The following is a 12,625-nucleotide window of genomic DNA, read 5'->3' as shown; positions in this document are numbered from 1 at the left end:
AATCTTTAAGGTTGGAAAAGACCTCTAAGATCATCAAGTCCAACCGTCAACCCAACACCACCATGTCTAAAACCATGTCCCGAAGTGCCATGTCTACACTTTTTTTGAACACCTCCAGGGATGGCGACTCCACCACTTCTGTGGACAGCCTGCTCCAATGCCTGACCACTCTTTTGGTGAAGAAATTTTTCCTAATATCCAATCTAAACCTCCCCTGATGTAACTTGACCATTTCCTCTTGTCCTTCTGCTAGTTACTTGGGAGAAGAGACCAACACCGATGCATTTAAAAATTGTTAATATATGCACATAGTCATTACTTTTATGACCAAACTCCTAAAATGTGGTTGTGCATTAAACCATGGCTTTAGGTATCCCTTGTACACATTAACGTTAGCTTCTAGTATTTGGTTTTTTTCTTAAATTTGTTTCTCCTAAGTTAAATGATGATGTAGAAATTTTAGTTAAAACAAGGAAACAAAGAAGAAAAGCATGAGAAAATGCTTTTTCTAAGGCCAAGGAAGACCTAAGAGCAGGAGGAGAAGGCACCAAATGGAGCCAAAATTCCCAAGCCGCTGTCATCCTGGCACTGCAGAGACAACAGAAGGTGGGAGAAGCTGGCAAACAGATGAGAGAACAGTAGGTGGAGGAAATGTGCACCCTGCACACCTACATGTCTCATTGCAGTTCTACAGTTCAGATGAGGAGTGGAGCATGTGTGGAAGCCTATATTTTGCCACTGGGGAGCTCTGAAGTCCAAAAGAGAAATAACTCCAGGAAAACGTAGTCTTGAACAGCAAATTGCCTAGCAAACTCACTTGGATCAAAGCACCAAACTTCCACCTCAGTCCAAAACAGGCTGTCGGAAAAACACTCTTAGTGCTTACTCAAGATTACCATAGCCTGGCAAGCAGTAAAAGGAAATAAAAAGACCCAGCAGACATCTACCCAAGCATTCCTTAACTAGATGCCACATACAAAACAGAGTAAATTTTCACTCATTTAGGATGGCCTGGGAAACGCAATCTCTACTTTGTGATTCATGATTATTGTGGCCAGCCCACCTTTGGCCTGATACAGTCCCTGAAGCTTTATGTGGGTATGCCACATAAATATATTCTTTTCTTCACATACCTCATTTGGCATGTGTTCAAAGTACTGCCACACTATTGCATGACAAAGGCTGCAGATGTTCATGTAATATATGAAATATGTAACCAAAATGTTAAGATGTTCATAAGAATCCTTATAATGGTACAATTAATTTCTAACCAAGGCAAAAGATCACGAGACCTCAAACATTGCTACTTATACACTTACAGGAGCATTTCTTGAACCTGGTGAGGGATCTAAAAGGCAACAGTTCCAGGTGGCCTTTGGCTTTCCTAGCCGTGTCTCTGCATGCTTGGACAGTGTCTCTACACAGAGAGGTTGTGGAGTCTCCATCCATGAGATAATCAAAACCCACGTGGACGTGGTCATGGGCAACAGCTCTAAGTGGCCTTGTTTGACCAGGGAGGTTGGACAAGATGACCTCCAGACGTCCCTGCCAACCTCACTCAACCTTTGCCTCTGTGTTTCCACTTCAGAATGCATTACAAAAAACCCCATCCTCTAAGAAAAAAAGAGGTAGGAGATAAAATCTTTCATTTTTGATGTTCTGAACTTGTATAACTTAGTAGTGATACAATAGTTCTTGACCCAGGAGAGATATTCAGATGTGTATTTCCACACCTTACAACTAAATCTTGCAAAATACCATCATCCAACTTATAATGAAATTCTGCTTGTTCAAATTAAGGGCCATAAGTTAATAACATGGTATATTCTAATGGTGATTTCTGCAAGTCATTATTGTTAACATTTCTGAGATTTAAAGCATTTACATCAGTAAACTGAGGCCACTTTCTATGACTCTTAAATACTATATGTTAGTGCAAACTTGACACACTATCTCAAAAACATAACTTAAAAGTCAGTGAAAAATCTCCTGCAATGTGAAGAGACCAACACAAGCAACCTCTTAATTTCTGAAATATCAATACAAAAATTGCATTTCTGTTTTTAAATTATTCTACAAATCCAATTTAAGTGAGTAACAAGGGCACTATAATAAATTCTTTCTGGCTTAGTAAATCATACCATTTGTGCACACACTAAATGCTGACCAAATTCATTAAAAGCAATAATCACAAATTGCTTGGGGTTTCTATTCACTATTAACAGGCTTTAAATAAATGCCTATGAGATTTAGGAACAAAAGTTGTTTTTGAAACTTCCCTCCAAGGTTTTAATAAACTTAATGAGAAGGGGAAACTCTAAAAACCTCTAGAAACCCGAGTATTTTTCACTTGTAAATGCTGAAACACTGAAAACATACACAGTTCTGCTACTGCAAATGCTTTTTAGTCATAACTAACTAGTCCTCTTTATTTCCAATGAACATAATATTCACACTACATTTATTATTTACCTCTGCAGCCCACATCCCTCATCACAGACATTCAGCCTTCAGATTCACAATTTTCTGCTGTGCTGATGCCAATTCTCCTGCCTGTAACCTGCTGGCAGCTCTGTATCCCCTCTCACACAGGAGGTCAGGATGAAATGAGAGCTGTAACCCAACATCACTCCATAAAACAACCTAACTCCTTCACTGGACCACACAGAGCTTTTCCTTAGGGACTAAAACCCACTGATCCATGCAAATGTTCAGTGCAGCCCACCTAAATTAATGAGAGAATGGCTATTTCTCTCATTCTACGTACTGCTACAGAACGTAAGGAATTAAAACATACATAGTATGTTGGGGTGAAAAGAAAACAACCTTTTAGAACTACAGATTTTATTATTTTAAAATCTACGTTGATTAAGTTAGGCATGTGCAAACAACCAGGGAAGAAACAAGCACTTATGTCAACTGGTTCTTTTGTCCTCGTGTTTTTAAGTGAATGCATTGCTGTAACACAGCTTTTTCATTTATATGAGACTCAACTGCCAGCAACCTTCCCCTTCCCTTAGAAGAAACTAATAGAAAATTTAGGCTATAAGAAAAGGACTTCTATTTCAAAGCGATGGTTGGTGAGCAGTAAAGCAGAAATGCAGGCCTTGATTCATTGATGTATTCACATTTCCAACAAATACCTATTTGATAAGGCCATTTCCTCACTCACAGTCAGACACAGTACAAAAAAATTTCCCCTATGAGTCACTGATTTATATTAGTATTAATTATTTTACCTGTAATAAACACGCAATGTCTGAATTTCTTCTTCTAATTTTTTGCACTGTTGAAGAGCAGCCTCTTTTTCTTGTTGCAAGACTATCAAGTCTGCCTGCAAAACAATAAACAAATGACAAACTGTTTATTCAGAATATACATATTGCTTTGAAAACATAACAATCCTTTATGCATTCATTTCAGCATTGCTTTATTATAATCACATATATAAAGTTATACTGTTTTGTAATACCACCTATTTAATTCTTATGAAAAAATCCTTTCTTGTTCTAGCATTACAATTTTTTAAAGTTTTTTTTTTACCCAGCAGGATGACGTTTTGAATGGCTTCCCTCGCGTACACGGTACACTTTTTGAATGGCTAAGGTTGGACCTCTTCAGTTCAGCCAAGTGTTTCTCAGCAAACTTACTTCATATTGATACAATATTCCTACAGTGCAAAACTGTTGACCAGCATATAGAGAGTGAAGCAAGGCGCTCAGCCACAAACTACCGATGCGCGACTCTTGGCCTGCACATGGCTCTCCGGCTGTGAAGCGCGGTTCCTGTGCTGGGAGCCGCTGGCTGATGTTTCCGGCTGGAGAGCGGCCGGATAACCCGCACCCCGAGCGGCGGCAGGCGATGAGCAGCGGGGGCTGCTCTGGGATCTGGGTGCGTTCTCACCCAGGATCTGGTTTATAGCGGAGCGAGGGAATCCCTGAGAAACTGCTGTCATCTCCCACCTGTGAACCCTCCCGGATGTTTCCCCTCCCCGTGTTTATTCACACCGAGCTGCGAAGGGCTTGTGAGTCACGGCCATTATGGAAATTGCAGCATGCGGCTTGTAAGGTCAGGAAGGTAGCCAGCCCCAACGGGGCCTTACGGTTAAAGAGGAGGTAGGAGAAATAAGTACTCATGTATATTTAATATGGCTCTACAGCTTAATCATCATTAATTTTAAAATGTCCAGTTTCAATAGCGCTGCAGGACTCCCTTGAGGGACCAGGTACCATATAAATTATCTTAAAATCAGCGGATGATTAATTATTGTAACAACAAGTAAGACTGGGCTTGCACAGCAGTTCTTTGACACATGAGCCTGAGCATTGGGCTGCTCTCCAACGTTTTTAATTCATGGTGTAAGTTATTAATTGTACAAATTGTAGAGCCCCAAACCAAGAGGCACACGTGTGAGAAACACTGACTGCGGATTCTGCCAACTCTTCAGGACAGCCTTGTGGAAGTTTCTTGGTAAATTAAAGACCTGTTACATGAGCTACAAACACATGAAAGGAAATGCACAGAGTTCAGCCTCCAGCTCTGCCAGACTCGCTGTATAATCATGAATAACTCTGTCGTATGCCTCAAAATCTTTCTCCTAAACCAGGGCTCCCACTTGCTTGTTTCCTGTTTGTCTGTTAAGACTGCAAGTCTTCAAGGCAGGTGTTTTACTGTTTACTGTCAACTCCCAGTCATCTATGGGCAATTTATTCTGCTGGTTGATTAATCATGGCCGGGATACATGGCTGACTCCTGGCAAATTTTTATTAAACACCGCATTGCAGAAACGCAGCTACACAACCAGTCTGTGCACCGTGCTGCTCAGCATCTCACGTTGCACCCAGGGTTTTCCATTGCCGGCGTACAGGACCCACCGCTGTAATTGCTCCTGTAACAGACATTCATAACATTTTAACAGGAAGTTCCCTGGAGAATTGAAAAAACCTTTCTTACTATATGGAGGGTTCCTTCAGCTTTAAAAGCAGAAAGTGTTAATGTTTAACCTCTGAGTGACAGTGGTTTAGAGCTTCTGATACTGAACACAATGTACTGGATGCTGGCAAGCCCTAACTCCTGTCAGCAAGAGGTTAAAATCCTCTGCAGGTGAGCCTCTTGCCCAGTGCTGCTTGCTGCCTTGCAAGCAGAACTCACAGAACACAAGGATGTTAGCCAAACCAAGCTATTTTCTGTAATTATACTGTTCTGTAGGTGAAACAACATTCTTAAAAATTGGAAAACACGCTTGAATCAAAGTAGGTGGTTTGTTCTAGAGGCCAATAATTAACATCCTTGCCAATTTTCAGTGTACTGTGAAGTGTGATTGAAATGGTAGACTGGAAGGAAATGTTTGCAGCTGACACACCTACTCATGGAGAGATTAACGGCTAGTCTCTTTGGAGAACTATCATAAAAAATACACCTTATGTTCCACTTGCTTTTCAGGACAAAAGTCAGAAGGCACTAGAGTCTGAAGACTCTTATTTATATCAGTTTTTCAGCAGAGAAAACTACACTGATTTAACTGGATTTGCATCTGGGTCTGCACCAGTAAAAACAACAGCAGAATCAGCTGCTTCGGATTTAAAAAAACAAAAACAAAAAACAAAGACTGAAAGCAAGAGAAATAGATATTTGCTAACCTCCTCAGTGACATGTAGTGGGGTTGATACTAGGGAACTGCACGAGACCAACAAACATTCGAGCATGGGAGTTTTTGTGCACAGCATGCAGCCCTGCGACAAAATGACCCATCATTCACAGGCCTGAAAAGTGGTAAACACAAAGAAATGACTCAAATATCCTCTCAAAAGAGAGATGCCTGCCTTCACTAGAAGAAGGCAAGCAAAACAGCGCACATCACAAAGTTAAATTGCTAACTAAAATAATGGTGCCTGCACTACTATAAAACATTTGGAAGACTCCTGTAATGTATATTGAAATCCATCCATAGCGCACATGGCAAAAATCCTACATGAGCTCACCTCTAGTAATAACAATAGCTGCTTGGGAACTTTTTAAAAAAATATTATTCCTTTGGAAAATGGCAAGCTGTGGAAATCAGAACTCTTCACAGAAATGGATCAGTTTTGGAAGGTAGGGTAAAGAAGGAGCAACAAGAAGAAAAAGAATTACACTCAGGTTCCTCTAGTGGAGGTTTTCCTTAAAAAGGCCAATTTAGAAGTGAGGTCGGTGACCACTTTGGTACAGGGGCCACCCTCAGTGAAGTTCCTGTTTAACCCTGAAAGGGTATTCTGATCACTGGTATATGGTCGTCTTCTCACAATTTTGTTTTGCCCACAAGTTCCTGCGCTTTCATATTTGGTTTAATGTGGATAGATCCTCTCTGTCCCCCACCCCACTTTCCTGCAAAAGAAAATTCCTGTTTCTACAATTCTCCTATTTTGCATTTTAGCAAACAGCCACTTGTGGAAAATTTAGATTTTTTCAATTAAATCTAAAAGCTAATTGCTACATATCAAACTTAAAATAGCCAGATCTTGACTAAGAAAATCTCTTTACTGATCCTTTTGCTGTAGCTTTTGTTTGAAAACATCTAAATGAACAATGCTATGTGTTTTCTTAACACAAAGGCTAAAAAATACAAGACTTAAGCAAAGAAAAACAGAGTAAAACTAATTTTTATCTCTTCATAATTTCTCTAGGTCAAACGTGAGCACCCACAACTCTCATCTAAATCGAAAGAGGCAAGAACAAACAGCATCCTATGCTGTTCCCTGTGGGTGAAAGATGGCTTTTCTAATGCTTTTCAACATCCAACAGAAGGAAAAAAGCATTCAATGAACTTGAGTAATAAAGCTTCATAGCTTTATCTTTTTACTGATTTTTTTTCTCATGCATTTACAGAGAGCATATAAATTTCCACCTATAGAGAGAGAGCATATATTTTCCTTTCCTTACATAGGCTAAACAACCAACCTTTTCTGTTACCTCTCAGTGAGCAGGCTCTCCATTCTCCTGATCACTTCAAACCCATCTCTCATCAGTACTCTGCTAGCAGTATGTCCTAACTCCAGGGGAAACACCTGATATATTCTTGCATCCCTTTTACTCACAGTCACCCTCTGATACCTGTCTGTTCTCCTGCCCACTGGTATTACGCAGCTAACGGTGGAAATTCTTATTCATCCTGAAATGATGATACCTTACACTTGGTACCATTGAATTCCACCCCACTGCTTTTATTTTTCCAGTGCTTGAGGCCATTCCAATCTTTCTGCAAGATAGCTTGAACTTACTTTTTATTAATAATATCTCCACTTTGTATTAATAACATCTCCCAGGTCTGCGTCACTAAGCAATTTTGTTGGTACACTGTTGCTTTTCATGCCAAAGGTTCTCAATGACAGCATTAAAGAAAACTGGTTCAGCACCAACTGGTGAGAAATTGGAGAGAAATTCCACTAGTGAAATCCTTGGACCTTAACATTTCTCCTTTCAAAGCTGTTTGCTGTTGCCTTCCTGCTAACTAGTTCCTTATTGCCTTTGACTAATCCCTCATCTCCTTCATGGGTACATGACATTTTGCAGACAGACATGAGCTCAACATGCCCATTCTTCCAAACAAGAGATGCTAGGTGAATTCAGTTAACAGCAAGCAGCATTTCCCACATTAAGCTTGTGCCTGCTTGTAACATAATAATATACACATTCTCCACTGTAATTAATAATTTTCCATATGGCACCACATATAAGCTTATGTGTCAGCTTATATTTAATAAGTTTCTTTGTCTAAATAACTAGTTATCATACCAAAGAAGAATTCTTGCATGATCTTACTTGGGTGAAAGTTGTACTTCAATTCACTGTTGATGGATCCATGCTTTAAAAACATTTTCCTTCCAAATTTACTCTGAAGCCTCATAATAAAGACTGACTGGTCTACAATTGTCAGAATTATGGTTTTTGCCTTTCTAAATATAGATGCTGCCTCTGCTAATTCCCTGTCATATTACACTGTATACAGCCTCATAGGATTTATTAAAGAACTCTACCATAATTCCTGCAATTTCAGGTACCAGCTCTTTCAGAACTGCGGATGAAAACCATCCATTATCTCAATCTGAGCACAATAACCTATTGAACAGCTACGATGTACTCCATTTCCATACATTCACTTTTCTTAACGCCTGTCCTCATAGTTGACATCATCATTGCCTAATGCTGAGAGAAAAAAAAATAAAATCACACACTTTCGGACCTAATCCGGATTATCCTTGATCTCCATGCCATTCTCAGAGAGGTGGCACATTTCCTCTTTCCTTGTTCTCATTTCAGTCGTTGCACTATTGTTTGTTTTAATTTCCTTTCCAAGGGCCGATTTAGCTTAACCTCTGGCAATTTTCATTTGTCTCTCTATCTCCTGTTTTCTAAGACATAACTTTCTTGCTTAATAAGTACTCTTCTTGTAGAAGAGTTATTCTTATTTTATTCTTATTGAGATTATAATTGACCCAATTAGAACTGACACCCTTCCCACCCAAAGCATCTTCCCCCGGCTTGTCTGAGATACCTGCTAACGTGCAGGTATTCTTTAACGCAGTAATAGTTGCTACCAACAGCTTGCTTTCTACCAATCCAGGATATTCGTATGGATTAGAAGAAGGCTGGATGAGAAGTCTGGAGAGTCTCAGAGGTCATTTCTGCAATTTAAGGACTCAATCATTTGCAGCTGGTAGAGCTGTATAATGGGGAAAGACGGCAATCAGATGTCTTTCTGCTCCTTTGGTCCTGTGTTATCTGGAGTCTGAAATGGAATCTAGCCACAAATGGACAACTGAGAATTGCCCCCATTTCTCATGGGGCAGGAGTATGTTTCCGCTGATATTAGCAGGTTAGCGGGACAGCAAGAGGTCAGGTGTCTTCTCATGGCACCAGGAGACTGGGAGGGGGAACAAAGGTTTCTTTCATTCTGAATTAGAATGAATAAGCAAGAAAAAAAAAATCTGGAAAAATGTTTGAAAACCATTGAAGAAATATTTTTATTTTACACTATTTTTAACGCTTTTACATTTTACTCATCATGCCAATAAGAGAAGTACACACCATATGATAGAGCAAGTCATGTTGTGACACATTATGACATCCAACTTCTAACCATTCTGTTATTTTTACATTAGCAGCTGCTACTTACTGCAGATTACAGCAGCTCATCTTATTTTCTATATCAAAGTGTCAACATATCAAACTGTTCCACCAACAACAGAAGCAGGTGATGCTTTGATCTCGAAGGAATATAAGCACTTGTCTTATTAATTAGGGGATCAGAGGTTTTCAGGGTCAAGAAAAAGACTCCAGCTAACAGGAGGGGACTGAAAATGCCTAGCACTCTAATAACACACTAAGCAAGCTCCTTGTTTTTTAAATCACAGTCAGAAGCGTCAAACTGTTTCATTACAATACAAACAGGGGACGCCTTGACCTAGAAAATTAGATAAAATGTTTCAACTTGCATTTAAACATCAGCTGCCCTTGACGATTTTAAAAATTGAAAGTGAGAATTAGAACTGTACCATAATGGATGTTATAAATTATTGACACATCATGAAACACACAATTAATAATAATAAATCCAATTTTAAAATGTAAAATTAAAACTTCATGTTGAATTTTTGAAGTTTGAAATGTGGTTTCAAATATTCACCCAATAACATTTCTGGGAGATAAACTTGAATTGGAAAAGTTTGGAATACTAACTTAGATCATTAGAAATTCAAGAAAAATTGTTTCTCAACACATCATTTTCTAATGGAAATAGTTTTTACTAAACCTATCTTAACTTTGATTAAATCAGGCAACTGTATTACTGATCCCTGATGGATCTGTGCTGCTGTGGAGGATCAGTACAGCTAGAAAACTACAGCTAGAAAACTACCCTGAAGAACCAGCTGAGGGCTGTTTGCGTGTGTGAACTTCAGGGTAACAGTGGTGGTAGCACATCTTCCCCCAACACACCGCCACAACCACACCCAGGTTGACATTCCCTCTGGGCACAAAGGAATGGGATCTCAACAGCAAACATGACCTTTATGAGTTTGCATCAGGATCAAACAATTAACCATAATAAGATTTTACTCTACAATCCAATACTATTGTTGGTTAGAATAAATATCAGTTAATGAAACTTTTTTTTTTTAATATAAAGCATTGTTTTGCTGGAACGATAATGTCCTCTCAAGATGCATTGGCTTAGATAGAAATAGTTCTGAGGAATGTCAGGCAGAATTTCTAACAGAAGAGAGAAGTCCTCCCCAGCCATGTGATCAGGTTATTCGTTTTGGATGCAGAAACCTAATGCTGAGTCCCAGTCTCGTGTTGACTCAGTCTGGACATGGCAGACTCCCACCAGTGAGAATACTTCCCTGCTCTAAATTCATGTGAATTACCCAGGTATTTGGTGACTTCCATTGGTCTATGTCCTCTCTCTGTGACTGGTACAAATAATTTTTTATTAAATTTGTAAGTATGTGTAAAGCAGATCCAGACAGAAGATGCATCGTGGGAAAGGAGACTAACTCCACAGCCAAGCCATCAAAACGTTTGAGGGTGCCCAACTTGGATCAGGGAGCTGAAATCAAGGTTTTCACATACCCGATGCATCAACACTGGCTTTTGAGCATGTATAGATGCATCTTTTTCAGTTACTTTACAGAGAATGTCATAATGTTTTCTCTTAGTGTAATTAAAATTGGTAACCATGTAATCTCCCTTTTATTCCAAAATGAAATTGTCATTTTCAAGAAGTGTTGTGCTGCAAGTGTAGCTAATGTCACCTTCCTCAACTCTTTATGCTGTCTTTATGCTGTCTCTAATTCAATATTTTTAGGGAGCTTTTCATTTGTAAAAGATGGTGCTATCTGAGGTCCAGACTCTTATCTTCATCACAACAACAAATTCCCCAGGAAGAATATATGATCATACCATATGAATATTGCTTGTATTGTCACTCATTCTGAGAGGTCCTTTTGCGACTGGAATGACAGCAACAGGCCGCAACAAATATTATGCAGATTGTGCAATCAGAAAAAAAAATAATAAAAAAATCACCAAAGAGCTTTTTACTGCTCTGTCAGAGAAAATGAAAGGATCAAATAGCATCTTTTGCCCAGACTAGGTACATACCTGGCTCATTTTATTACAATAAGAGCAAACTTAATATCTACTAATTATCTTAAAGCAATACCAGTTGAATGATTATGCCTGAGATGTGAACGCCTCATTCTTGTTCTGCATGGTCACATCACACTGGGAAGCACACTGTACCAGCAGCATTTGACAAGCAGTTTACTCTTTCACCTAATGATGTGCCCAAACGAGCACATATTACAAGCAGATTCAATCCATTATCACATTATGCAAGAAAGTGTCTATATGAAGTTCTTATGATATTTTTCAGTAAGAATTAAGAATTTGCTCATCTAACCTTAGATACAATGTTGATACAAAGTACCTTCATCATCTGCACTATTATTTGGTAATATCCTATACTTCTTCCAAGCAATATATGGTATATCGAAATTGCAGGAAAAATTAGCTATTCACAGGACAATCCAAGGCATATGATGAGTGTGTGAGACTAATATATGGAACCATTTTATTGTAAAGAATGATTCATAGAGTGAGGAAGATTAATTTGAAATTTTGCCTCTGTGAGGTTGACCTAAAAGTGTAATTGACTTCCTAGGGTCAAGATTTCATTTATGGTTTCCATTTGTTTGAGTACATAGCTAAAAAACCCAGAGATACCATCATACTTGCCTACTATGTGCATATGGATCACTACCTAAGGATACCGCAAAGCTTATTTCAGGTAAGCTATAACCTTAGTGACAACAAAAAGACTCTTGAAAACTTTCAAGGATGACAGCTCCAAAATACACATTCATAGCTGGATTGGGCTTCGCACATAAATAATGTCATGTGCGGAGATGCTGACCTTTTAGTAGCAGGGATTTTATTAAGAACACAATCTGGAGGTGCTTTAAAATAGCAAGTTGTTAGGTCTCCATATACAGATAGGTAGATACGTGTCTCACTACTAAACCATGATGCACACTGTGAAAAAAAATCAAAAGAAAACAATCGAGATGACTTTGTTTTAATAGAGAAGCAAAAAGCCATTCGTAACGGTGACATCACACACTTTGTTTCTGATCTGAAAAATCAGTTGGCAAAATGCAATTTCAAATAAATAATGGAAAGACATCAGCAATACAGAGAAACTTTTTCTTATTTGAAGGGAAAATAAAGCACGTTGTTTTGGGCGTGGTGTTTACTGTTTATCTGAGGGAGCCACCTTATGTCCCCCTTCACGGCTGCATAGGTAACCGGACTAGAAAACAGACACATCCCTCTAAGGCAGACCAGGTTATCAAATAAAAGTTTAAAACAAAGAAGAAAAAACCTCTCTGATCTACTTTAGCAACAGACACATTTCCCTCAACTCTGAGAGACCTGACTTGCTTCACGTGCACCATGAAGACTATTATACTTAACAGCAAACTTTACTGGCAATCTGCTTAAAGGAAATCAAGGAGGAAATGACTGCGTAGGCTGGAGTGAACTGAAGAAGGTTTCTAGGTGGTGTCTGAGACCTACTGGCAGATTA

At 38.9% G+C, this 12,625-nt stretch overlaps 1 protein-coding gene across 12 annotated transcripts in view; it reads right to left on the bottom strand.

The window, feature by feature from the left end:
* The window catches only part of MIPOL1 (mirror-image polydactyly 1), a 198,528-nt gene that overhangs the window by 52,083 nt on the left and 133,820 nt on the right, over positions 1 to 12,625 (bottom strand). For all 12 annotated transcript variants that reach the window (XM_054826663.1, XM_054826661.1, XM_054826653.1 and 9 more), the window contains one exon: positions 3,240 to 3,334. In XM_054826663.1, the coding sequence (XP_054682638.1) occupies positions 3,240 to 3,334 (95 nt within the window). The remainder of the gene's footprint in view (positions 1 to 3,239; positions 3,335 to 12,625) is intronic.

The sequence above is a fragment of the Grus americana genome, chromosome 5, assembly GCF_028858705.1.
Source record: "Grus americana isolate bGruAme1 chromosome 5, bGruAme1.mat, whole genome shotgun sequence".
NCBI classification, from domain to species: domain Eukaryota; kingdom Metazoa; phylum Chordata; class Aves; order Gruiformes; family Gruidae; genus Grus; species Grus americana.
This window is presented reverse-complemented; position numbering and strand designations above follow the sequence as displayed.